Source organism: Cydia pomonella, chromosome 17 (assembly GCF_033807575.1).
Source record: "Cydia pomonella isolate Wapato2018A chromosome 17, ilCydPomo1, whole genome shotgun sequence".
In the NCBI taxonomy this organism is placed as follows: domain Eukaryota; kingdom Metazoa; phylum Arthropoda; class Insecta; order Lepidoptera; family Tortricidae; genus Cydia; species Cydia pomonella.
The window spans coordinates 19393873-19421082 of record NC_084719.1 but is presented as its reverse complement, the minus strand read 5'-3'; the positions used below and the strand labels follow the sequence as shown (position 1 = coordinate 19421082).

At 39.2% G+C, this 27210-nt stretch overlaps 1 protein-coding gene across 1 annotated transcript; it reads right to left on the bottom strand.

Moving 5' to 3' along the window:
* Positions 1-547: 547 nt before the first annotated feature.
* On the bottom strand, positions 548-27021 carry LOC133526915 (G kinase-anchoring protein 1-like). Its single transcript, XM_061863771.1, has 7 exons — positions 26866-27021; positions 26503-26685; positions 24931-25044; positions 24073-24259; positions 22071-22376; positions 5629-5768; positions 548-719 (listed from the first exon to the last, which is right to left on the bottom strand). Exons 2-7 carry the CDS (start codon positions 26653-26655, stop codon positions 633-635), a joined length of 987 nt encoding a protein of 328 aa, XP_061719755.1. The 5' UTR covers positions 26656-26685; positions 26866-27021; the 3' UTR covers positions 548-632.
* Between the last annotated feature and the right edge of the window lie 189 nt (positions 27022-27210).

Sequence of the window (27210 nt, the reverse complement as noted above, 5' to 3'; positions counted from 1 at the left end):
TGTAACATGTAGAACATCCACATAGGCAATGCCGGATTTAGAGGTCTGGAGGCCTCGGGCAATAAAGGAGTGGAGCCTGGCCCTAAATTTTTTAAATAAAATGGTAAATTTACAGAATTCTCTATTGTGGGGGGCCCCTCTTTTGCGGAAGCCCGGGGCAATAGCCCCGGTTGCCCTCCCCTAAATCCGGCCCTGCACATAGGTACAGTCAAATTATATTTTGAAGACCCATTTCGTACCCTGTGACAGTGACAAACAACATGAAAGTCGCTAGCGACTCCATACTATTGTCACGGTAACAAGGTTCGACATGGATCACAAATTATATCTGACTGTACCATGATCTCTGTAAAAAATATTATATAAACTATTAACTATATGCTAGAAGAATAATATTTATGAAAATAAAACATACTAAATAGCTTGTTTCGTAATATGCGAATGCGTGTCATGCATTGCATTCTGAACTTGGAAAATTGTAATCATTTAACTTAACAAAATGCTAAAAAACGCAAACAGTTTATACAAATCAAAATAATAAAATCCGTTTACTGTAAATTAGGCATTTATTTCTATATCTTTTACTATCACTTTAGTTTCTTTATATCTTTTATAAATTAATTAATCTCTTCTCAGGCAGTCCCTGAACTTGATTCCTTTGATATTAAGGCTTCGGAGGAAACGTCAAAACGTATGTTTTTCTTCTTTGTGCCATTTTTCTGGAACAATTGTAAAACAATATTTTCAATGTATGTATGTGTAATTACCAAAATGAACATTAATCGTACAAAAAAAAAACAAGTGCAGTGATATACACGCATCAACTATCAGCTGCTAGTGTATTAAACAATATAATATAATATAATGTTAATATAATATAATGTTTGACGACCGGTTTGGCCTAGTGGGTAGTGACCCTGCCTACGAAGCTGATGGTCCCGGGTTCAAATGCTGGTAAGGGCATGTGATGTGCATGAATATTTATTCCTGAGTCATGGGTGTTTTTTATGTATTTAAGTATTTATAAATATTTATATATTATATATATCGTTGTCTAAGTACCCTCAACACAAGCCTCATTGAGCTTACTGTGGGACTTAGTCAATTTGTGTAATAAATGTCCTATAATATTTATTATTTATTTATAATGTGTAGTTCCAGATCGAAGTAATTTTTTGACGCGTGTAACTAATGTTTAAGTGTAATCTATTGGTGCAATTTCAATCGTCTAGATATCTATAGCAATATCTAGACGATTTAATTACTATACACATTAATATACTACGATAATACAACACATATATAAAATATTTTTATATTTGAGAGTCCAGAGTACACATTCAAAAGTATAGTATAATTATCTCAGATGATTTTTTCGGGTTATTTTCATAGCGTTCTTCAGAACGTGCCTAAGCAACAATTTCGTTGAAAAAGCAACTCTCGTAATAATGTTAAGGTTCAAATTTATGTGACAGCTCATTCAGAGAACAATCAGCCACCATGCACGGGTGGTCATTATTTTTGAAGATAGCAAAACGTGTTATCTCCAAAATAAGCTGTTTCATGAATTTGAACCGTATAAATAGAATGGTAAATTTGAGTGTTCCGTTACCTTATATCGGAGCTATTAGCAGTAAGCAGTGTAACCAAGCCCGAACAAATCATCTGAGATCATTTATAGTATTCATACTATTCTCCTAACTTTCTTCTACACAGAGACTGCATAATTGAAAAATAACGATACATTTAAATAACGGTATGACGTGATACCGGTTAAATCCGAACCATTTAGGTAGCCGAATAAATTTATTTCGCTACCGGTAAATAACGGTACCGTTATTTTTTCGGGTACCTTACCCGCTTTCATAAAGGTACCCTATCAGCTTAGGCGTCGTTGCCAAGCCGCCCGCGCCTTGCGCCAACTTGGTTTCTATTGGATGATGGAATGGATGATGAAGCTGTCTATGTAAGTGTAAGCCTATTAAGCCCTTTTGATTTTAATTAATACTATCAGTTTGGGTATAATAACGGTTAAGGTATATACTGGAAAAATACCGGTGCCGTTATTTTAAAACGGTAGCGATACCTTTATATCAAGCCGCGTATAATGTATTGGTATCGTAATTTTATACCGCTACCATACCGTTATACCGTAACCGAAATCAGTCCCTGGTTCTACATAGGCAGAACCTATAATTTAGATTTAGTGAGACCCTATAATTGGCTTTGTGTCAATAATTATGTTCTTATTAGCATAGCTATAGCTGTTGGTCCTCTATGTAAAAAAAATAGTACTTGTATTCGATGAAATTTAAATCATATTCAAATGGAACAGAGTCGCTTTTGCCGACCAAAGAGAGTGTTTTAAATCGACACGAGTTGCGAATTACCTATTCGCACGTGTACACGTATAACGTTTTACAGTACATATGGCTCTAAGTTTCGACATACGCACGGAAAGTGCTCATTCCCGCACGCGTGCGGGAAAGTAGCACCACATGTACTGTAATAGTATTTTATATAATCATGATATAATGGAGAGTTTTTCAGTCGAGTACCGTGGCCTTAGCGGGTACGAAATTGAAAAACGAGTCACCTCTACGAGTCAACAAAAAAAATAATACTTTAAACTAGAATAATAATAATAATAAAATTCTTTATTGCACACTACATAAAAAACAGATACAGAAATTGATTACATATACACATTGGTAGGTAACAACAGGCGGACTTATCGCTAAACAGCGATCTCTTCCAGACAACCTTCAGATAGTGAGATGGCGAACGAAGTTAACGGGTGGTGCAAAAAAAAATAAAAATAAAGAAAAAAAGTAGTAAAAATACAATATAATACATATACTACACATATAAAGTTAAGATAGACTACATTATTACTATATACAAAAAATATATACATATATATATATATATATATATATATACATATACATATATAAATGATAAAGGAAGCCATAACAACGACAACGAGTTTAAAAGAATACGAGTATAGGACCTTCATGAAATAGACAAATAATGTTCTTTTAATAGGTTTTTAAAAATGGGAAGTGATTTAGCACGTCTAATATCAATGGGTAGATTATTCCACAGCCGGACAGCACGGAAACTGAAAGAGTTGTTGTAGAATTTTGAAGAGGAAGGAGGGGGAACAAGTAGCAGATTTTGAGAGCATCTAAGAGATGAAAGAAATTTAAACCGGGCTTTAAGATAACACGGAGTATTGGGGTGGAACAGAGTGGCATACAAGAGGGAAAGAATATGCGTGTTGCGACGGAATCGGATGGGTAACCATTTGAGCTGCGAACGAAAGCTTGAAATATGATCGAATTTGCGCAACCCGAAAATGAACCTAATGCACACGTTTTGAAGTCGTTCGAGTTTGTTCAATTGCTCTTCAGTAAGGTCTAAATAGCAGATATCAGCATAGTCCAAAATAGGCAGAAGGAGAGACTGAGCAAGCGCAATTTTAGTGGCGAGAGGCAGGAAGTTACGAAGTCGACGTAGGGAACCAATCGTAGCAAAGATCTTTCTGCTCACCTCACTGATCTGCGGAATCCAAGAAAGAGTACGATCAATGATTACACCCAGATTTTTGACCTGGTTAGAGAAAGGAATCAGTACCCCATCGAACAGAACCCCAGGCAAATCATCGAAATCGACTCTTGCTATACTTCTTGGGCTGCCAATGATAATTACTTGAGTTTTAGATGGATTAACCTTTAAACCATAGCAAGAGCCCCATTCAGAAATGCGTTCTAGGTCGGTGTTAATGGAATGTACAAGATGTGGTAAATCATCTAGCAGGCCTTGTGAGTAGATTTGGAGGTCGTCGGCATAGAGATGATAAGAAGAGAGGAGATTGGAAGTAATAGAATTAATGAAGATAGAAAATAGTAAGGGGGACAGCACACCACCCTGCGGGACGCCGGCCAGAGTACTGCACCAAGATGAAGAAGAAGAGTTATCAACTTTAACTCGTTGCCGACGACCATCCAAGTAGCTGCGGAACCACTCAATTGCTGCAGAAGAAACATTGAGAGAGCGTAAAATACCCAGTAAGATGTCAAAATCAACGGTATTGAAAGCGTTGCTGAAATCTAGCAACGTCAATACCGTTAACTTCCGGTTATCCATGCCAGATCGGATATCGTCAGAAATCTTAACTAGTGCGGTGACCGTGCTGTGACCGGAACGGAACCCTGACTGGAGAGGATTGAAGAGAGAGTTTTTATTAAGAAATGAAGTTAATTGCAACTGCACAAGCCGCTCTAAAACTTTGGAGAGGAAAGGAAGAATTGAAATAGGCCTAAAATCAGAGAAGGAAGACGGGTTAGACTTTTTTGGAATGGGAGTAATATTAGCGTCTTTCCAGGAATTAGGAAAACAACGTGAAGAAATTGAACTATTAAAGATGTTGGTGATAATGGGAAGAAGGAGGTCAAGTAGAGGGAGTATCATATTCCGGCCCACACAGTCCACGCCAATAGCATTAGAAGTTATGGATAGAATGCTCTTCTCAACGTCACTCTCAGAGAACTGGGTAACAGAAAAGGGCGAAAAATCAGGAGTTGGCAAGGAAGAAAGATAATTAAGGGTTTTATCCTTCATTGGACCGCTAAACATGGAAGAGGAAGAGAAATGATGGTTAAGGTCATCCAAGTTGAGGTCGTTCGGCAAGGGATTATTGACGGACTTTCCAACTCCAAAAGCCTTCAGACATTTCCAAATCTTAGCTGGTTGACCATCTACCACCGACTTATGAATGTGGCGCCGCTGAGCATCGCGACACACAGTGCTGCAATGATTCCTCAACGCGTGATATCTAGATTTGTTCCTGTCAGAAGCATTAAGTTTAAATTTAGATTTAGCCCGATTCTTTTTTTCGATTAATGCCCTAATCTCGTCAGTCAGCCAGGGGGCAGGAAGATGCCTTAATTTGATTGGGCGAATCGGAGCATGGATATCGTAAAGCTGAGTTAGTAAGGAATTGAAAAGAGCAACTTTTTCTTCTACGGTGCCAGCATCAGCAATCACACTCCAATCAATATTATAGGCATCCTCGCGAAGTTCCTCGACCTTCAGCCTTCTAAAATTGCGCTGCATAATAATTTTGGGTTTAACTTTAGGGGGACGAATTTTATACGACAAACAAAGCAAGTCATGATAGGAGAAGGCATCGGCAGAGTGTTGACTATATTTCCCAACTAGCGAAGGAGAGGAGACCATGGTGATATCAAGAAGAGAGGGTGTACAGTTGGGAAAATGATGAGTAGCACCAGAAGGTAAAATACAAAGATTGCACGCATCAACTAGGGACTTAAGAGATTTAGAACGGAAGTCGTTTTTCAAAAGACAGGTGTTAAAATCCCCCATAATAATATGGTGATTGTAAGAAGGCATAAGGTCTTCGAGTACCTTTTCCAAGGAGGAATCATTTATGTAAACAAACCAAAAGCACACAGCCAGCCGCGATACCTTCATACTCCGCGCCCTATTAGCTGGTCAGCGACACCTCGTAACTCATGAGGCCCCGGTACCTGCTCCGCGCTAAATGCAAGTGGAGCGGCCGGGCAGCGGTGTCCGGGCCCGAGACGCGACACTCGCGTGTACCTTGTCTTTAGCGCGCGGGTCGCCGTGGCGCGAGCGCTCGCGCTCCAGCGCGCCGTGCAGCGCGCCCAGCTCGCCCGTCAGCTCGGCCTGCACGGCGCGCAGCCTCTCCACCTCCACCAGCACCTCCGCTTTGTCCTTCACTGAAATAATATCCTCTCGTTACTGTGGTTCACATCAGGGATCGGAAACCGGTATTTTTTGTATGGGAACGAAAACGGTATTTTTTCGTTCTTTGTTAATTACTTCATTTCTAATTAGGCAATCTAGTAATACGAAGTCGTTATCTGAAAACCCACCGAGTCCTACATTTAGAGTATAAAATAAACCGAAATATATGGTTATTTCGATGTTTTTGCAAAAAACCGGTTCCGATCCCTGGTTCACATTATTTAACCTCTTGTCTGTTTATGATATCCCGATTGAATTTTTAATCATATTTTATCATTTTTTCTGCTGCATACGGCACAACCGAGGTTTGAATTCACGATTTATGGCGACCACACCCATGAAAGTTTACGGTTTGGTTGCCAGGGCTCGGAAACCGTTTTACTTTTCAAACCGGTTTCGTTCATTCGCCCGGGAACGAAAAGGAGTTTCCGTTTGCGGTTACCGATAACAAAACTGTTCTTTTGAAGTAACTGGCGTAACTGGAAATAAATAAATTACGTTCTCATTTCGTTCTTAAGGAACGAAATTAACCGGTTAAATTGAAAATATCGAAGCAAGATGGAATGAGTATTTGTTGTTATCCCTTTCACATACGTGTTTAACCAAGTCTCCGAGATACGAGAATAACCGGTATTATAATATCGTACCCCACAAACAAAAAAATTTCGTTCCCTCTTTTTACCGGTTAGATTGAAATATTTTTTTTTGTTCACATTCCATCAATTAACCGATTTTCAATAAACGAAATAATACTATAACGGTTTTGGAACGATATTAACAGGTATTGAGGTATTGATACCAATACCGGTTTCGAGCCCAGCGTTGCACCAAACCGTACATCAAAAAAATCGCCGTTACAACGTCGTTTAGTTTTATTGTATGGGGTACATCCGTCAATTGTAATTGCCGTGACTAACTTTAGGGGTTATCGCGTCAAAAAAACTTCTTTTTTTCCAACGGATCCCCACTATCTTTGTTACATCCTGTATTATTTAAAGCAAACATTCTATAACACTGTACAGTCACGTACAGAGGCGTCTAGAAGACTACATGGTTACGGTAGTGCTCAAGATTTCAACCACAAAGCGAGCAAGTGGAAAACAGCCTCGGCTTAGCTGACGACGGTTCAGCGAAACCTGAAAGATCTCAATATAGACGCCGAGCTTGCACTCAATCGTGCAGAATGGAAGAAAAGAAGAGGGAAGGCTGACCCCAAGTAAATGGGATCAAGGCCTATGAATCATCATCAGATGATTCTATTATCATTATAACTGTATATGCTCAGTGCAATACACTGATCCCTACTGGGTGAAAGCCTCCTCAATACCCTTGCATTTCTCTCTGGTTTTTGCTGTTTCCATCCTGACCTTTCCAGCTAGTTTTATGACGTCGTCTGCCCATCGTATCTTAGATTTTCCTCGACCTCTTTTTTTTCTTGGTCCTGTCCATTTTGTTACCCTTAACCACCTTCCGTCCAAATATCTGGACAAACGGCACTTAGATAATCATTTCTCATGATCAGTTCTGCAGCAGTTTAACTGAGTTAACCCCAACTGTTACCATAAAGTTGTTTCTACTGGTTACAGGTGGGAATTAGTATCTCATCTGTTACACCGTTGAGAATAACATTCACTACTCTACTACTCGTGCTGTACTCCTACTAGTTGTGCTGTTCTACTGAAATATGTATATGTTACTGTAAAAGCCCGAAGTACGGTAAAACCTAGGATATACCGGTAAGACCTAGGTTTTACCGATGCCGATCGGTAAAAGCCCGAAATGTGAAATAATTATTGTTCCCTTCGGGCTTTTACCGACATGGATTTGGTAAAACCTAGGTCTTACCACGGCGACCGGTAAAGGTTGAATCATGGACTGGTTCTTGACATTATTAGATGAAAATCTTGTATCAGTGTAAGGGGCGTTATATGTAGCGCCATTTAGAGTGATGCTTCGTATTGTTTGACTAGTACAAACTAGTCATATAGATCTAGGTCTTTCGGTTTTGCTGAAGGTGAGAGTAAACTCTACTCACTGCAAATTCGAACGCCGTGAGCAGGTATGTAGAAGTCCTGAGAGCAGAGTAATGTACAGTGTGTCACATACCCTCTGTAAGCAATATGCCCAGTTGGTGGGAATTTTCGGACTGTAGCTAGCCGCTGTGATGGGTAACAGAAACGCGTTCCGTATGTGCTTCGCTTTCCAGATGACTAGGGTGCACTGCATTATGCAGAGATTATCATATTGCGAACAATTGGCATCTTAACTAGGTACCAAGGTTTAGGTATAGTTTATAGTAAAAACTAATTAGGTATCTATTAATAGTTCTCGCTAGTTGAAACGATCAAATGACACCCAGACGCTTTCAATTAAATCAATCAATCTTGAGGATGCTGTTGCGGCTGCCGAAGCACTGCAGCGCGTCCGGCATGTTTGCTGAGGCGCGAGTTGGTGACTTTTTTGCCATTAGGCGGAAAAAAATCGCCTCCATGCTAAGACGGGTGCGCGGCAGCAGCAACAGTATACTCAAGGTGTTGGCCGAGCGCCTCGACTGCCCCGTTATAAAGTTTTGGGTGGAGGTGGCAATTGGGAGAGCGAAATAGAGCTTGGCCCCTACTCTCCACACATCTTAGTTTTTAGTTATAAGTTATTATTTTTATTTTTCTCTTAGTACCTAATTAGCATAGTTTTAAGTTTATACTAATAGCCGTTATGGATCAGTGATCTGAAATAAACGGTTTCTTTTGTTTTCTTTTTTATACCCAGGGTACGACACGAAACTTAAATACGTCCTTTTCTACATATTAAAGGTTGTGCTAAACTATTTCTTTTATACCTAACATTTTATTCTGTAAGAAAAGGAGACACTTGACCTGTCCGACGCGTCGTGTGTGATGTCACGGCGCGAAGCTCATGAACGCGATCGCACATGACTGTACCCTAAAGGCTGCAGTCCATCAGCGCCAGAACGTACTCTGTACTCTGAACGTACCGCACGAAAGAAAAGTACGTTAAGCGATAAAAACTTGTTTCCAAAAAAATACTAAATCGTACTTTTCTTCCGATTTACATAAACCAAAATTCAAGTGTCAAGTTTAGCTTCCAAGATTAAGTTTTATAAAAGCTTGTAAAAACTCAAGTATCCGAAAAACACATGTACAAAGAAACAACTTGATATAAATAATAAATAGTCTGTATTCAAAATACTACGGACGCCTTATAAAGAAATGTGTCGGAGAACTTTCTGGAGAATATTTTTGGGAGTAATGAGAAATTTGCTCTATTAAGTTTAAAATATTGTTTCGAGACCAGGTCGCTTTACTAATATCAATAAAACACACATACGCATTTATTTGAGCAAAAAAAGGAACATTATCCTAATAAATAAATATGTTTCCTTCAATAAACGGACAAAGAAAGTGCTCGAGAAAATTCTCGCGAGAACATTCCCAAGAATATGCTCGGAAATTTCCCAAGAGTGAAGAGAAAGTTGCCTTTAGAGTAATTTGTTGGTTTCCAAATTGTTTTAAACATGTATAGTTTATAACATTAGAGTAGTCTGTAGCTCGTAGCGCAACGGAGATGGGTCGTACGCGTAAGCGAGTGCGTCGCAAAAAGCAAAGGCGGGGGACCGCGCTGGAGCTCAGGCAGTACTGAGCGAGGCCATCGACTCTTGGAACTCCAGCTCGAGTAATAATTAATGCCCTTTGCATTTTGCTGGATTTTTCGGGGGTCGGTGTGGGTGGTGCAACTAACACCTCTTGAACATATGGACGCATGATTCTACGGGGCACTGGATTGCCATTTAGAGGCGACGGGGTCACGTCAGGGTCAGCAGGGTAGTTATTCTGGATAGCAACAGCATGAAAGATAAGCGTGTTCTCCCTGTCCTCTTTTTTTTTTTGACGCAGGGGTAAATGCATTTACGCATCTCAACCCGGGCTGGGGAAGCCCATTGGGGGGTGGTATGTGGGACTCGCTCCCCTCGTTACTCCCTCTGTTAGCCAGAGGAAAGGGAGGAGAATACCCACTAACATCCCCTGCGGTGTCATCCTCTTTGCCGTTAGGGAGCGTCATGGGATCGCTTGCGGCATTCTATCCGTGACGCCCCTCGGCAGCCCGACCAACCTGTGTTGGACACCCGCGCCAATGAGGAAGAGCACCAGGACGCTTGGCTCTCCTCCCACACGTGCAGAGCCGTTCCGTGTGAGCCCCCAATCCACTGGCTCTACAAGGGGGAGGAACTAGCTGTTGGCTAGGGTATATTGCCTACCTAGGGAGGAGACCCCCCTCTCCGCCTACGCCGGAGCGGTAGTGCATCTGCACTATCTTCGCGCAACCGCTCCGCTGCTTCCTTTTGGGAAATCACGGTTTCGCAAAAGGCTTCAACTTCCTTCCATGCCCTCTTGCTGGGCAACGTGGCCGACACGACGTCGTGCAGCGAGAGGTCCCCACTCGTGATTTCCGCTGCCACCACCATCTTTTGGCGTACCACAGCCCATCGCCTGCACGATTCAAGTGTGTGCTGGGCCGTTCCATGGCAGATTGTCGTTGGCTCTCTCTTAATTTCATGCAGGTAATGACCGAAGCAACCGGGTACGGTTGTTACCTGCGTCAATCTGTAGCTGGGCACCCCGTGTTCTCTATCGAGCCACTGGTTGAATGACGGGAGGAGAGCCCCTATACTGCGGACTCCATAGGAGGAATCCTCCAGGTCGCTCTTCCAGCGGTCCCTCAGTCTCTTGACAGCCTGTCGTTGCTCTCTCTTCGCCTCCTCTGGGTCAAGGCATTCTCCACGCGCTCTGGCCTCTGCTCTCATACGGTAATTTCCAGCTATCATATTAGCTTCCAGCTCCCAGGGTGGAGTGCCTGCCAGGGCTCATGCCACCGCGAAATACACCGTATGGTATGCCTTTATTATGCGCAAGGCCACCACCCTCAGCGGACGCCTTAGGAGAGGTTTGGCTTTAGCCAAGAGCCTGTCTGCCCAAATTCGTGCCCCGTATAAGGCCATGCTCCGAACAACGCCCACGTACAGACGCCGACAAGGGACTTTCGGCCCACCCACGTATGGTAATAGCCGGCTTAGGGCTGAGGCAGCACCCACGATTCGGGGCGCTAACCTGAGGAAATACTGTTCAAAATTCCACCTCCGGTCAAGAACAAGACCCAGGTACTTCATGTGTGAATTGACCGGAACCCTCACCTGCAACAGCTATAGTTAAGTCCTCAGGTAGCGCCCTTCCAGGTCCCCCGAAGACAATTGCTTCAGTCTTCGGGAGGGACACATTCAATCCTAGGCGTTCGATGCGACCCACTGATATCTCTGTCGCTACCGCCGCTCTGAAAAAGTTATCTTCCATGTGCCTTCCCCACACAGCCACCATGGTGCCGTCAGCATAGCAGATGGTGATCATGCAGGGAAGCTGGCCCCCCCCCTTATGGCCCAGTCATACCATATATTCCACAGCAGGGGTGTGTTCTCCCTGTCCCACCTTCCGTACTCCAGAGTGAGCCGCCGCGGCTTGTTGTTGAAAAATTGTAACTAAACCTACAGCAAAACCAGAACATTAACAGTTAGCACTATGACTATTTTTATGAAATACGAGTGTTAAATATATTATCAGTGGGAGCGGGACAGCAATAAACAGTGTAACGATGCACGTTATTCTAATCAAAGTAAGATTAGGTTATACTCGGCGCGACTGTACAATCGCGAGAGTAGTCTCAGCGTTGCAACAACGTTAGCAGTTTAGACCGCGCGGTACGTTTAAAGTACTCTGGCGCTGATGCACTGCTGCCTTTAGGGTACGGTCCTGTACGGTCGCGTTCATGAGCTTCGCGCCGTGACATCACACGCGACGCGTCGGACAGGTCAAGTGTCACCTTTTCAAACAGAATAAAATGTTAGACATAAAAGTAAATATTTTAGCACAACCTTTAATATGTAGAAAAGGACGTATTTAAGTTTCGTCTCGTACCCTGGGTATATATAAAAAAAAAAAATCGTTTATTTCAGATCACTGATACATAACGACTATTTGTATAAACTTAAAACTATGCTAATTAGGTACTAAGAGAAAAACAAAAACGAGAACTTATAACTAAACACTAAGATGTGTGGAGAGTAGGGGCGCAGGTTGCCATACTCTATTTCGCTCTCTCAATTGCTATCTCCACCCAAAACTTTATAACGGGGCAGTCGAGGTGCTCGGCCAACACCTTGAGTAGACTGTTGCTGCTGCCGCACACCCGTCTCAGCATGGAGGCGATTCTTTTCGGCCTGATGGCAAAAAAGTCATCTACTCGCGCCTCAGCGAACATGCCGGACGCGCTGCAGTGCTTCGGCAGCCGCAACAGCATCCTTAAGATGTTATTATATTGAACGCGCAATGCGTTATAGGCTCGTTGTGTAAACTTCACCCACACGCTGCACGTGTAGAAAGTCTGACAGTAAGCTCTAAAGAGCGTCAGTTGTAAGCATATGCCCCAGATACTTAAAGCGATCTACAACTTTAAGGGGTACGCCACACAACATGATCCTCGGCTCCGTAGACGGGTTATACTTACGAGCTTTGAATATAACAAGCTGACTTTGGGCCGTGTTGTATTTTAGACTATGCTGCCCGGCGTATTCCTCACAAATATTGATGAGCTGTCGTACCGCGTCAGCCGAAGGCCCCAGCAACGCCAAGTCGTCAGCGTAACTTAAATTGTTAAAACACACATCACCTGTATGTGCAACCGACAGGTGCCCTGCTGAGTGCCTCGATCAACGTTTACGTAGACGTTGAAAAGGACAAGAGATGTTAGCCCTCCCTGTCTCGGTCCACATTGTAGTTTGTACTCGTCAGACTCCTCTCCCGCCCATCTCAATCGGTTGACCTGGCTGTTGTACCAATGTTTAAGCAACGCGACATATTCAATGGAATCTCCCGTTTTTGTAAGCTTGTACTATAGCTTGCCGTACACAACCAGGTCAAACGCCTTTGACAAGTCCAGAAAACACGCATAGATCGGCGTGTCCTGTCCTTGTAGTACCTGACAGCTTGCTTAATACACAAAATCGCACTTTCGGTCGACAGCAGTCTCACAGAATAGAGCTGTAAGATTCCGGTTCAAATAACCCTTTAGCGGCGCGGTTCCTTTGTTCCGACCGGCCGTACCAATAGTTCCTAGGGACGCAGAGGCCTCCTTTCGCATCCACATCAGCTGTCCACGGCGCTTAAAGACGTTCCTGGCTAACCAGGAGCGGCCCTCGGTACGACCAACTAGCATGACAGGGAAGTACCAACATACAACGGAACCAGACAGGCTTATATCTCTCCCTTACGAACCACTACCATGACCCACGCTTGGCAAAAGGTTTTTTACTTAAGGTGGTTCGATTAGGTTACCCAAAGCTTAAACCTCACTAGGTGGCGCCACAATTGCAAATTTTGAGTTTTAATTTTTTTGTGGAGTAGTCTTGGTATTTCTATACTGTAAATTATGTTTAGCGCACTCATTAAATAAATATTGAACTATTACAACAAACATTGAACACTTCATTGTACAAAAACTACCCCTTAATGTCGACAGAATGTTTCTTGACTCTATTTCTAAGTATCACTCACACATTCAAACAGTCTTACTGGGATCCTTGTAGTAGACAATTTGGCACAGCGTGAGTAGGCTTCAATAGCGTTGCGGTATGTACGTGGAAATACATGCAAGAGGATGTGGGTTCGAGACTCATTATTTTTTTTTTTTGTTATCTGTATTATCAAGTAGGTACCTATTATTAATAAATTATTTTATGAGAAATATGAGCGTTTTCCATAAAAATATTAAAAATCTGATTCTCACACATCATGATATTTTTGGGTTCTTCCAAATCAGGATCACTAGCATAATCAATCCTCGTGTTAAAAAAACCCGAAAATTTGTATTGAAATTTTAGTTTTACATTGAAATTTCTTTCACACTAAAATGTGACGTAATGGTATGGATATTTTAGGATATCTTTCTTTAATGCTAGGGTGGAGAAGAGTCTAAGTAGAATGAACCTAAGAAAGTCCAAATTTGTAAGTCAGATTTTCCGGTATTTTTTTCAAAAAAAAACGCTGTTTTGTTCTAAAATTAAAGCAATCCCTTACTGCCCAGCCTTTAAAAAAGTAGGTACTATTTTACAGTAGAATTAAAACATTTTTTTTACGATACATTTAATTAAATTACAGTGAGTTACAAAATTGCATGGCCTTCTATTTATAACCATTATAAAAAGAAATAAGATATTTACCATGTTTGTTTATATTATTGATTTCCCGATATTTTGTCACAACTAGAAGTTTCACACAATGCCTAGAGATAGAAAATTATTTATTTATTTTATTTATTGACAATTTCATTCAACGGATCACATCATATCCAATTGATGTGTTTATGTATTGCATTGTTTTCTATCTAGTTGGTTATTAAATTCTGTTACTTCAATAATCTTTATCTACATAAAATATACCAACGAAAGTTTAATAAAGTATATATTAAAATGAAGTACACAAAATCAGGAATTACATATGACAATATCATTCAAAATCGCCTCCTCTGGCTTTGACACAGGCCCTCAAACGACGAGGCCAGTCATCAATAGCGGCACGCACGATTGTCATGTCTAATTCCGTCACTGTCTTAACTATGGCCCGCTTGAGGGAGTTAAGATTTGTGTGGGGTTTAGCACAGGCTTTCTCCTCAATAACCTGCTATATGGCATAATCCAGGGGGTTAAGGTCCGGGCTGGAGGACGGCCAGTCTTCGTGGGCAATAAAGTCAATTTTGTTCCTTCGAAACCAGGCTTGAGTTGTTTTTGCCTTATGTGCAGGAGCTGAGTCCTGTTCAAAGATCCATGGCTGGTTTTGAAATAGGGTGTGGCTTAAGGGCTTCACTATTGGTTCGAGAACGGTTTCCAGTTTCCGGTTTTCACACCTTTTTCACAGAAATGAATCTGTGTTAGCCCTGAGTATGACACACCCAAAATCATGTTTGGCGGGTGCCCACATTTGTGCAACGCAATAGGGTTGTTTCCATCTACAAATCTTAGGGCATAATTGTATCCCAAAATTTTTTTTGGATTATAAGAACATGTTAAACTACTTTTAGGGGACCTGTAATGACCATATTTTTGTAAATATTGAATTTAAAATATCTTTTGGCACACGTCACGTGACCAAACTCGAAACGTCATTGAAGATTCTGATGGCGTCACAACTCTCGGATTGACACTGTTGACAGTTAGGCGATTAACAACAAATGACAAATATCAGTTGATAGTTCGTATCTTCTACGTGTGTATGTAGTTATGTGTCAAACCATAAACTGTGACGTCACACAATTTTCAAAGAGCGTTTTGGGCGCGAAACCATCTTTCAAAATATATTTTGTTAATTTAACATATTTAAAGCCGTTTTTAGTATAAAAGCTGAATTTTGAGGCAACTTTTAGTTAATATAGAAAGTAATTCAAAAAATTGGAATACGATTCTCTTTTAGGCCCCAATTCATTATAGATACGACGAGATAAGCGTTATGTGTGGTATATAATTATAGCTCACAAATCCACCACATTATGTCATTTTTTATTTTTTCGGTAGCATTTGTTTTAACGGAAATAAAGAGGTTGCAAATCGAGTAACAGAACTTCAGAACAGATATCATTTGATATTTACCAGTCGCTTTTCGGTGAAGGAAAACATCGTGAGGAAACTGGACAAATCCCAACAAGGCTTAGTTTTACCCTCTGGGTTGGAAGGTTAGATGGCAGTGGCTTTCGTAAAAACTAGTGCCTACGCCAAATCTTGGGATTAGTTGTCAAAGCGGACCCCAAGCTCCATTGAGCCGTGGCAATATGCTGGGACAACGCTAGGAAGAAAGAAAGAAATCGAGTAACAGAACTTAGTAACCAACTAGGTATAATAGTTATGATGTAAATGTCCATATCATGTTGGAGTCATATATGTATTAGCCAACTAATTATTCAAGATCAATACACTTAGCTCCCTTAGGTATTCGCCTAAGTACAATCTCGGACAAAATAGTACATTACGATACAAGTGCGAAAAATTGGAAATTCGAAACGAGTGGCGATAAATTAAAACACGACCGAAGGGAGTGTTTTAAATCGACACGAGTTGCGAATTACCTATTCGCACATGTATCGTACAACGTTTTACAGTACATATGGCCCTTTAAATGTTCGACACAGTAACATAATATGCTACTTCTCGCACTAGTGCTATAAAGTAGCCCCATATGTACTGTAATTGAGTTTTATAAAAGTGAACTAGTTTATAGGTCATATTTTCTATGAATTAGTCATTTTTGTAGATTCCAATTACAGTTACACTTTTCCTGGTTTTTCGCGGACCAGAATATCGATGATTTTTGTAACTTGATTTAGACGATGCTATCATTTTCAATCCAAAAACACATAAAATCACAATTCAGAACATGCGGCAGCTTTGTTTTCTATCAAGTACCTCAAGCACCAGGGCGGCTACCGGGAAAATCGAAATTCGTCAATTTCGGGCATTTTTCTCTGTTACTCTAATTACGTCTTAGTGAGAGTAAAAGAGAAAGATCCCCACAATTTGCGAATTTAGGTTTTCGCGGTAGGCCCCCAGGTCCTGTCAAGTTTCAGCAGTGTTGCCAGGCGAGCGGAAGAGAATTATCGTACTTGAGTGTCAATATTATTGTACCGTTGAAAAAAATATCGTACGCCAATCAAAAAGGCAGCCCCTAAAAATGTCTTGCAAAATAAGCTTAAACTTCCAATTAATAATAAAAAAAAAGACAATTTTCGTCTAAATTGCGCCAAAAATCTGTTTATGTTTGTGTATTTTTGGGATAGACTCAAACGGTATACAGGAAATTGTGACATTTTAAATTTTAAACTTACACCAAGGAGCCGAACACCCAAAAGATACTAATTTTAGCCTATTTCTGAGAGAAAGTGTCATATTTTGCTTCAAATTACTAGACTTTTAAGGTGGCATCATCCAAGGGCTGAAATTATAGTACTTTAGTGTACGATAATGCTCTTTGGAACATTACGTCATACCGGGGCCCAAATTATCGTACATGTACGACAATTATCGTACGCCTGGTCACACTGAGTGTCAGTGTCGACAGAGTCAGCTAAAAACGCGTCAAACATCGCAACGTCGCGCCGATGCATGGAGTGGCAACGCCGCAATGTATTTGTACACGACATTTGTCACACACACATGAGTAAAATTTATAAAAATATAACGTTGATTATTGCATGATTTCTGTATGAAACAAAGTTTTTCTATTAATTTAGCGCAAATGAATATTCGAAAGTAGATAGATGCGCAACTATTTATGTAATAATATTGTGTAATTAATTAATAAATAGCGATTGTTTTTTGTATGAAAATCGAACCACCTTAAAGTAAGTCTTTTTACTATGAAGGTGGTTCGATTAGGTTACCCAAAGCTTAAACCTCACTAGGTGGCGCCACAATTGCAAATTTTGAGTTTTAATTTTTTTGTGGAGTAGTCTTGGTATTTCTATACTGTAAATTATGTTTAGCGCACTCATTAAATAAATATTGAACTATTACAACAAACATTGAACACTTCATTGTACAAAAACTACCCCTTAATGTCGACAGAATGTTTCTTGACTCTATTTCTAAGTATCACTCACACATTCAAACAGTCTTACTGGGATCCTTGTAGTAGACAATTTGGCACAGCGTGAGTAGGCTTCAATAGCGTTGCGGTATGTACGTGGAAATACATGCAAGAGGATGTGGGTTCGAGACTCATTATTTTTTTTTTTTGTTATCTGTATTATCAAGTAGGTACCTATTATTAATAAATTATTTTATGAGAAATATGAGCGTTTTCCATAAAAATATTAAAAATCTGATTCTCACACATCATGATATTTTTGGGTTCTTCCAAATCAGGATCACTAGCATAATCAATCCTCGTGTTAAAAAAACCCGAAAATTTGTATTGAAATTTTAGTTTTACATTGAAATTTCTTTCACACTAAAATGTGACGTAATGGTATGGATATTTTAGGATATCTTTCTTTAATGCTAGGGTGGAGAAGAGTCTAAGTAGAATGAACCTAAGAAAGTCCAAATTTGTAAGTCAGATTTTCCGGTATTTTTTTCAAAAAAAAACGCTGTTTTGTTCTAAAATTAAAGCAATCCCTTACTGCCCAGCCTTTAAAAAAGTAGGTACTATTTTACAGTAGAATTAAAACATTTTTTTTACGATACATTTAATTAAATTACAGTGAGTTACAAAATTGCATGGCCTTCTATTTATAACCATTATAAAAAGAAATAAGATATTTACCATGTTTGTTTATATTATTGATTTCCCGATATTTTGTCACAACTAGAAGTTTCACACAATGCCTAGAGATAGAAAATTATTTATTTATTTTATTTATTGACAATTTCATTCAACGGATCACATCATATCCAATTGATGTGTTTATGTATTGCATTGTTTTCTATCTAGTTGGTTATTAAATTCTGTTACTTCAATAATCTTTATCTACATAAAATATACCAACGAAAGTTTAATAAAGTATATATTAAAATGAAGTACACAAAATCAGGAATTACATATGACAATATCATTCAAAATCGCCTCCTCTGGCTTTGACACAGGCCCTCAAACGACGAGGCCAGTCATCAATAGCGGCACGCACGATTGTCATGTCTAATTCCGTCACTGTCTTAACTATGGCCCGCTTGAGGGAGTTAAGATTTGTGTGGGGTTTAGCACAGGCTTTCTCCTCAATAACCTGCTATATGGCATAATCCAGGGGGTTAAGGTCCGGGCTGGAGGACGGCCAGTCTTCGTGGGCAATAAAGTCAATTTTGTTCCTTCGAAACCAGGCTTGAGTTGTTTTTGCCTTATGTGCAGGAGCTGAGTCCTGTTCAAAGATCCATGGCTGGTTTTGAAATAGGGTGTGGCTTAAGGGCTTCACTATTGGTTCGAGAACGGTTTCCAGTTTCCGGTTTTCACACCTTTTTCACAGAAATGAATCTGTGTTAGCCCTGAGTATGACACACCCAAAATCATGTTTGGCGGGTGCCCACATTTGTGCAACGCAATAGGGTTGTTTCCATCTACAAATCTTAGGGCATAATTGTATCCCAAAATTTTTTTTGGATTATAAGAACATGTTAAACTACTTTTAGGGGACCTGTAATGACCATATTTTTGTAAATATTGAATTTAAAATATCTTTTGGCACACGTCACGTGACCAAACTCGAAACGTCATTGAAGATTCTGATGGCGTCACAACTCTCGGATTGACACTGTTGACAGTTAGGCGATTAACAACAAATGACAAATATCAGTTGATAGTTCGTATCTTCTACGTGTGTATGTAGTTATGTGTCAAACCATAAACTGTGACGTCACACAATTTTCAAAGAGCGTTTTGGGCGCGAAACCATCTTTCAAAATATATTTTGTTAATTTAACATATTTAAAGCCGTTTTTAGTATAAAAGCTGAATTTTGAGGCAACTTTTAGTTAATATAGAAAGTAATTCAAAAAATTGGAATACGATTCTCTTTTAGGCCCCAATTCATTATAGATACGACGAGATAAGCGTTATGTGTGGTATATAATTATAGCTCACAAATCCACCACATTATGTCATTTTTTATTTTTTCGGAAGCATTTGTTTTAACGGAAATAAAGAGGTTGCAAATCGAGTAACAGAACTTCAGAACAGATATCATTTGATATTTACCAGTCGCTTTTCGGTGAAGGAAAACATCGTGAGGAAACTGGACAAATCCCAACAAGGCTTAGTTTTACCCTCTGGGTTGGAAGGTTAGATGGCAGTGGCTTTCGTAAAAACTAGTGCCTACGCCAAATCTTGGGATTAGTTGTCAAAGCGGACCCCAAGCTCCATTGAGCCGTGGCAATATGCTGGGACAACGCTAGGAAGAAAGAAAGAAATCGAGTAACAGAACTTAGTAACCAACTAGGTATAATAGTTATGATGTAAATGTCCATATCATGTTGGAGTCATATATGTATTAGCCAACTAATTATTCAAGATCAATACACTTAGCTCCCTTAGGTATTCGCCTAAGTACAATCTCGGACAAAATAGTACATTACGATACAAGTGCGAAAAATTGGAAATTCGAAACGAGTGGCGATAAATTAAAACACGACCGAAGGGAGTGTTTTAAATCGACACGAGTTGCGAATTACCTATTCGCACATGTATCGTACAACGTTTTACAGTACATATGGCCCTTTAAATGTTCGACACAGTAACATAATATGCTACTTCTCGCACTAGTGCTATAAAGTAGCCCCATATGTACTGTAATTGAGTTTTATAAAAGTGAACTAGTTTATAGGTCATATTTTCTATGAATTAGTCATTTTTGTAGATTCCAATTACAGTTACACTTTTCCTGGTTTTTCGCGGACCAGAATATCGATGATTTTTGTAACTTGATTTAGACGATGCTATCATTTTCAATCCAAAAACACATAAAATCACAATTCAGAACATGCGGCAGCTTTGTTTTCTATCAAGTACCTCAAGCACCAGGGCGGCTACCGGGAAAATCGAAATTCGTCAATTTCGGGCATTTTTCTCTGTTACTCTAATTACGTCTTAGTGAGAGTAAAAGAGAAAGATCCCCACAATTTGCGAATTTAGGTTTTCGCGGTAGGCCCCCAGGTCCTGTCAAGTTTCAGCAGTGTTGCCAGGCGAGCGGAAGAGAATTATCGTACTTGAGTGTCAATATTATTGTACCGTTGAAAAAAATATCGTACGCCAATCAAAAAGGCAGCCCCTAAAAATGTCTTGCAAAATAAGCTTAAACTTCCAATTAATAATAAAAAAAAAGACAATTTTCGTCTAAATTGCGCCAAAAATCTGTTTATGTTTGTGTATTTTTGGGATAGACTCAAACGGTATACAGGAAATTGTGACATTTTAAATTTTAAACTTACACCAAGGAGCCGAACACCCAAAAGATACTAATTTTAGCCTATTTCTGAGAGAAAGTGTCATATTTTGCTTCAAATTACTAGACTTTTAAGGTGGCATCATCCAAGGGCTGAAATTATAGTACTTTAGTGTACGATAATGCTCTTTGGAACATTACGTCATACCGGGGCCCAAATTATCGTACATGTACGACAATTATCGTACGCCTGGTCACACTGAGTGTCAGTGTCGACAGAGTCAGCTAAAAACGCGTCAAACATCGCAACGTCGCGCCGATGCATGGAGTGGCAACGCCGCAATGTATTTGTACACGACATTTGTCACACACACATGAGTAAAATTTATAAAAATATAACGTTGATTATTGCATGATTTCTGTATGAAACAAAGTTTTTCTATTAATTTAGCGCAAATGAATATTCGAAAGTAGATAGATGCGCAACTATTTATGTAATAATATTGTGTAATTAATTAATAAATAGCGATTGTTTTTTGTATGAAAATCGAACCACCTTAAAAGAAAATGATTTAATTGAAAGCATCTAGGTGTCATTTGATCACCCAGCCATAGTCGCTTTAACAGGCGAGAACTATTAATAGATACCTAATTTGTTTTTACTGTAAACTATACCTAAACCTTGGTACCTAGTCAAGATGCCAATCGTTCGCGATATGATAATCTCTGCATTATGCAGTGCACCCTAGTCATCTGGAAAACGAAGCACACACGGAATGCGTTTCTATTACCCATTACACCGGCTAGCTACAGCCCGAAAATTCCCACTAACTGGGCATATTGCTTACAAAGGGTATGTGACACACTGTGTATTACTCTGCTCTCAGGACTTCTACATCCCTACTCACGGCGTTCGAATTTGCAGTGAGTAGAGTTTACTCTCACCTTCAGCAAAACCGAAAGACCTAGATCTATATGACTAGTAAAATAGCCGAAACAATACGAAGCATCACTCTAAATGGCGCTACATGTAACGCCCCTTACACTGATACAAGATTTTCATCTAATAATGTCAAGAACCAGTGGATGATCCAACCTTTACCGGTCGCCGTGGTAAGACCTAGGTTTTACCAAATCCATGTCGGTAAAAGCCCGAAGGGAACAATAATTATTTCGCATTTCGGGCTTTTACCGATCGGCATCGGTAAAACCTAGGTGTTACCGGTATATCCTAGGTTTTACCGTACTTCGGGCTTTTACAGTAACATATATAAAAGGCACATAGATAAAATACTTACTTTCTCCCTGTCCTAATATACTGCATAACTTCTTATTTCTAGACTTTACTGTTAATAATTCTTTTTTCAAATTTGTGACCTCCTCTTTAAGTGCATGTATCTCTTTATCTTTCTTTTCCAGCGCATCAACAAACTGTGCTTTAGTTATATCTGGGGTTTGATGACGAGTTTGTGACTTTACCCTGTCTATTATTTTGTCTTTTAGTAATTCACTCTTTGTCTCTGATTTTACTCTTTCGAAGAACTCTGTGTCGTCTTTAGGCTTTTCACTTTTGGGTTCTGTGGGTGTTTCTTCTTCTTGGCTTGCTGGAAATAGGTATGTTTGTAGCATTAGTTATATGAAATATGATAAACACAGTTCCTATAGATAAATTGACTTGTTACGCAGCAGTCTAATAGAAAAAAAGTGCGAGTCGGACTTACACACAGACGGTACCGTACTTTTTACTATTTGTTGTTATAGCGGCAACAGAAGTACATCTGTGAAAATTTCAACTGCCTAGCTATCACGGTTCATGAGATACAGCCTGGTGACAGACAGACAGAAGGACGGATGGACAGCGGAGTCTTAGTAATAACGTCCCGTTTTACTGTTTGGGTTACGGAACTCTAAAAAAGCAACCAAACCTTTTTTACAAGCTTTTATTTAACTTGCCCTGTTAGTATGCATGTTTGTTTAAGTGTTGAGTCAAATCTTGGAAGCTAAAATTGTAATTTGATATATAATATATGAAAGTTAAAACCTCCTACTTCTTAAACGTATAAAGATGTATCAAATGGGTTTGGCCGGTCGAAGTATTTTACAGATGACGTCATCATAGCTTGCCTTGTCAATCCCTAGAATTATGTCAAATTCTTGTTTTCTTTTTCGGAATTTTATGCCCTGGATTAAGCCAAATTCAGATTGAGCTGAAATTTTGCATACATACGTAAATCGGATGACAATGAAATATTATGATGACATGGAGCTGATCTGATATTGGAAAGAGAAGGTGGCCATGGGAACTCTGTGATAAAACAACAAAAATGAAAATTTTGCCTAAAACTTATGTGTGTTATAAAGTGTAGTCCGTTTTATAGAACAGCAACCATACATTGCCCTATTATTGGAAAGATTTAATCACACATTCCTCATCCTTGGTTCTTACAACCTCGTCCAGCCCAAGCTTTTTAGGGTTCCGTAGTCAACTAGGAACCCTTGTTTCGCCATGTCAGTCTGTCTGTCTGTCTGTCTGTCTGAGGCTTTGCTCCGTGGTCGTTAGTGCTAGAAAGCTGAAATTCGGCATGGATATATAAATCAATAAAGCCGACAAAGTCGTACAATAAAATCTAAAATTTTAATTTTTTTGAGGGTACCTCCCCTACACGTAAAGTGGGGGTGATTTTTTTTTGCTTCAACCCTACATTGTGGGGTATCGTTGGAAAGGTCTTTCAAAACTAATAAGGGTCTTCAACAAACATTTTTTGATAAAGTGAATATATTCGGAGATAATCGCTCCGAAAAAAAAAAAAGTGTGTCCCCCTCTCTAACTTTTGAACCATAGGTCCAAAAAATATGAAAAAAATCGTGGAAGTAGAGCTTAAGAAAGACATTCAATGAAAACTATAGCGGACATGATCAGTTTAGCTGTTTTTGAGTTAACGCAAAAAGTTTCCCCTTCATAGTAAAAAGACTTACTTTAATTAGGTACTGATTGTGCAAATTTGCCTATTTGTTTAACTCGCTTGAAAGGTACCGTTTTATCCCTTGGTTAACAATTTACTATACTTTAAGCTCCAGTTTAGCTTATTGTGACGGAAGAGTAACTACGGAACCCTACACTGAGCGTGGCCCGACATGCTCTTGGCCGGTTTATTTTAAGGAACTTTTGGACCCTGCCCAATTAAGAACATTAATTGGATCAAGGACATTTTGTTCAGCTTTTTGTAATCCTGGGATAGTTTATACTAAGTGTTTTTATTGAGAACATTTGGCAGCACAAGGTTAAATGATTATGCTTACTTTTAGGTTCGTCACCAGCAGTAACCATATCATTAAACTGGTCAAGGCTCATTACATTCTTCTTTTTTTGCTTCTTTATGGATGTGCGGGCAGCTTCTTCTTTCTTCTTCGTATTTTCTGCTTCTTTCTTTATCTGTTGGTAAACATCTTTTTTTTCTTCATAGTCTAATTTTGAGAGTAGAATAGCCTGAAATTAATAGAAAAATTCAGTTAAGTTCTATGTATCATACAATAAATTGATAAGATTTTGCTTGACACCACAACTATTGGCAAAAAAAAAAATTTTCGTTACAAGCTTTTATCGTCGACTGTACTTTTTTTCCACAGGTAACTAATACTCATTGAGACAACTCTAACAACCCCAAACACAATTCGTTTGCGTTGTTTTATCACAGAGTTCCCATTGCCACCTCCTGACTCCATCATCAGATCAGCATTCCTAGGAGATTCCGCTCAGCAAAAATGGTTCTATACTCTGTATCTTTAGGTATTTAAATAAAAGTAAACAAAATCTACCTTCAAATGGCTCCTTAAGCCAGTTGAGGGTAGATGAAAACATTACATGATCAAATAGGTTAAAGTCAGGTTGTTCAGTGACAAATCCAGGTGATTTTGTAGTTGCTTGGTTAACCAATAAATGTTATAACTACCTGAAAATTTACAAATTGTCTGTTTATAGATGGAACTTGGCATGATAAAGATAGTTTATTTTCCAATCAGGCACTTACAAGTTACAATGCACAATGGTTTATACAGTCACCAAAAATGAGCTGCTAATAAAGTATCAGGCCTCTCCTGGGAATTTGCGAATAGGTAGGTAGGCCAAGGGAATGAGATTTTTGTAAAATTACCCATTACCTGCTGCAGTTCCTCTTCAAAATTACCATCCACAAGTTGTTCATCCTTCTGCTTCCACTGTTCCCATTGGTTGGACGTCTGAGCAGCCTGCTTTGGCTTCTTTTTCTTAGGAACCTGCAGAGCATATCATCATTACACGAGAACCTGGCCTATTGGGTAGTGACCCTGCTTGAAGCCAATGGTCCTGGGTTAAAATCACATTAAAGGCATTTATTGGGCATAAAACTATCATATCACGGGTACACTCACTTTACTTTTATCATTGCTTTTGGTCATGAACATAACATATAAACATGTCGAAAAAAGTCAAGTGAGATTAGCGTAATATTTAAATACTGTAGGGCATTTATTTCTGTGATGAACATGGATATTTGTTTCTGACTTGTGGGTGTCTTCTATGTATTTATATATTAAATATATTGTTGTCTAAGTACCTACAACACAAGCCTCATTGAGCTTACTGTGGGATTTAGTCAATTTGTGTAATCTGGTGTCTTATATTAATTATTTATTATTCATTTTGACTTTAGTCAGGGGCGGGTTATGATTAGAAGGTAGGGAATGCTTCCGGTATTAAGTTTGTATGTTGAGAAATGGGAATTCCCGGTACCATAGTTGTATAGAAAACCAGCACTGGAAGCAATCCCTATAACCAGGGTTGTAGGGGGAGTTGTAGCTTCAGCATATGGTGGCTTGTAGCTACAGCAGATTTGGCGGGCCCACACAGAGCGAGCATACGCACGAGGCAATTTCCTCACACACAAAGAGGCCAGTGAAGAAGTGCCTCGGCCGAGGCGGCGCGCGCCTTTTCCTCGCCTGAGCTGTGGACCCGCCTATTCCCTAATCATACCATTGCCCATAGTGTTAAATTTATGAAGTAGGTACAAAGACAAGATGAGACCATGTAAGAGTACACCCAGGTAATACTCACATTTAGGTTCTAATTTGTTTTTCTGTTAAGAACATTTGGTGGAATAAATATCCATAATTTTGATACACCCAAACACTTGTTGAGTGATTTGAGTGAGAGAGATAGAGGAATTAGGTAGCATTTATGACTTTGCAAAACAGAAGAGATGGTTTCTGTTTTTCGTATGTGTACTAATGGCAACACTTACCTAATTATCTGTGTATCTAATGACTTTGCAACTTAGCTTCATTTTGCAAAGTCATAGATATCTACTGCCTAATTTCTCTAGTTATGTTATGAATATGGTTGAAATCACCCAACATAGTGTTTGGGTGTGTTGAAATTATGAATGTTTGTTTCACCAAATATTCTTAACAGAAAGACAAATTAGAAGCTAAATTTGAGTATGACCTGGGTGTACTCTTACAATACATGGTCTCATCTTGTCTTTATACCTACTTTATAAATTTTACAATGTGGGGAATGGTATGACTAGGGTATGGAATATCTATACAAAAGTTGGGATATCACCCTAACATCATTGTCATTTCTCCGAACCCCACTGGGGTTTCTTTAATCAGGCCTTTGTATCAATTATTTGAGTCAAATTCATAGACTGCAAGTCAATAAAAGTACAAAAGTGAAAAATAAGCACAACATACCTGAGTCTTAACTGGTACTGGTTTTGCTTTTTTTGGAGGCTCGGCTTTTTTAGCGGCGTTATTCTTGATTTTCTTCTTCTGCTCATCCGAGCAATAATCTTCGCCTTCCACCAGAAGCCCCGCAAAGCGCGATTGAACAACAAGACCGGCCATTTTTCAATTTATATTCTTAACAGATTGATACTGTAATGGGGCATAATAGAGTTTATATTAATAACATAATGTGAACATAATTGAAAACTTGATATGAGAATATAACAGTAAAATATAATTTAAACAAAATACGTGAATTCTTATAAGATTCAGGAACATTACAGTAATTTTAAGAAAAAAAAGTTTAAATTACAGCATTACAATACTTACCGGATAGCTTTAAACTATTGTTAATTTTTCTTGTTATGTACGGGTAGAATTTAATCTTTAAAGTGGAAAAACAATGACGGCAAAGTCGGCAAACCGTAATTTGTAGACGCAAGGAATACTTGTTTCTGTTGTTTCAGTGTTACCATATGCCCATATATTTAAATTTCCTTAATTTAGTGAAATAAAAAATTAAGAAAATAGAAGTATTTCGTAATGTATTTAACTATATTTGAATATTTATTGTATACTCAATTGATTTATAGGAATTGGAAGCCAGGCTCTCGCTCTAGAAATACATCAGAAAACCAATACCTAAGTAGAACAGCGTTTAATTTATGTACTCGA

Excerpts from the sequence above, each read along its gene's own strand:
- LOC133526915 (XM_061863771.1), bottom strand. The coding sequence starts at position 26,655 with ATGGCCGGTCTTGTTGTTCAATCGCGCTTTGCGGGGCTTCTGGTGGAA. Across the intron at positions 22,377-24,072 it reads TGCTGGTGACGAACCTAAAA|CAAGCCAAGAAGAAGAAACA; the intron begins GTAAGCATAATC and ends ACCTATTTCCAG. Across the intron at positions 720-5,628 it reads ACCCGCGCGCTAAAGACAAG|AAAAATGGCACAAAGAAGAA; the intron begins GTACACGCGAGT and ends CAATTGTTCCAG.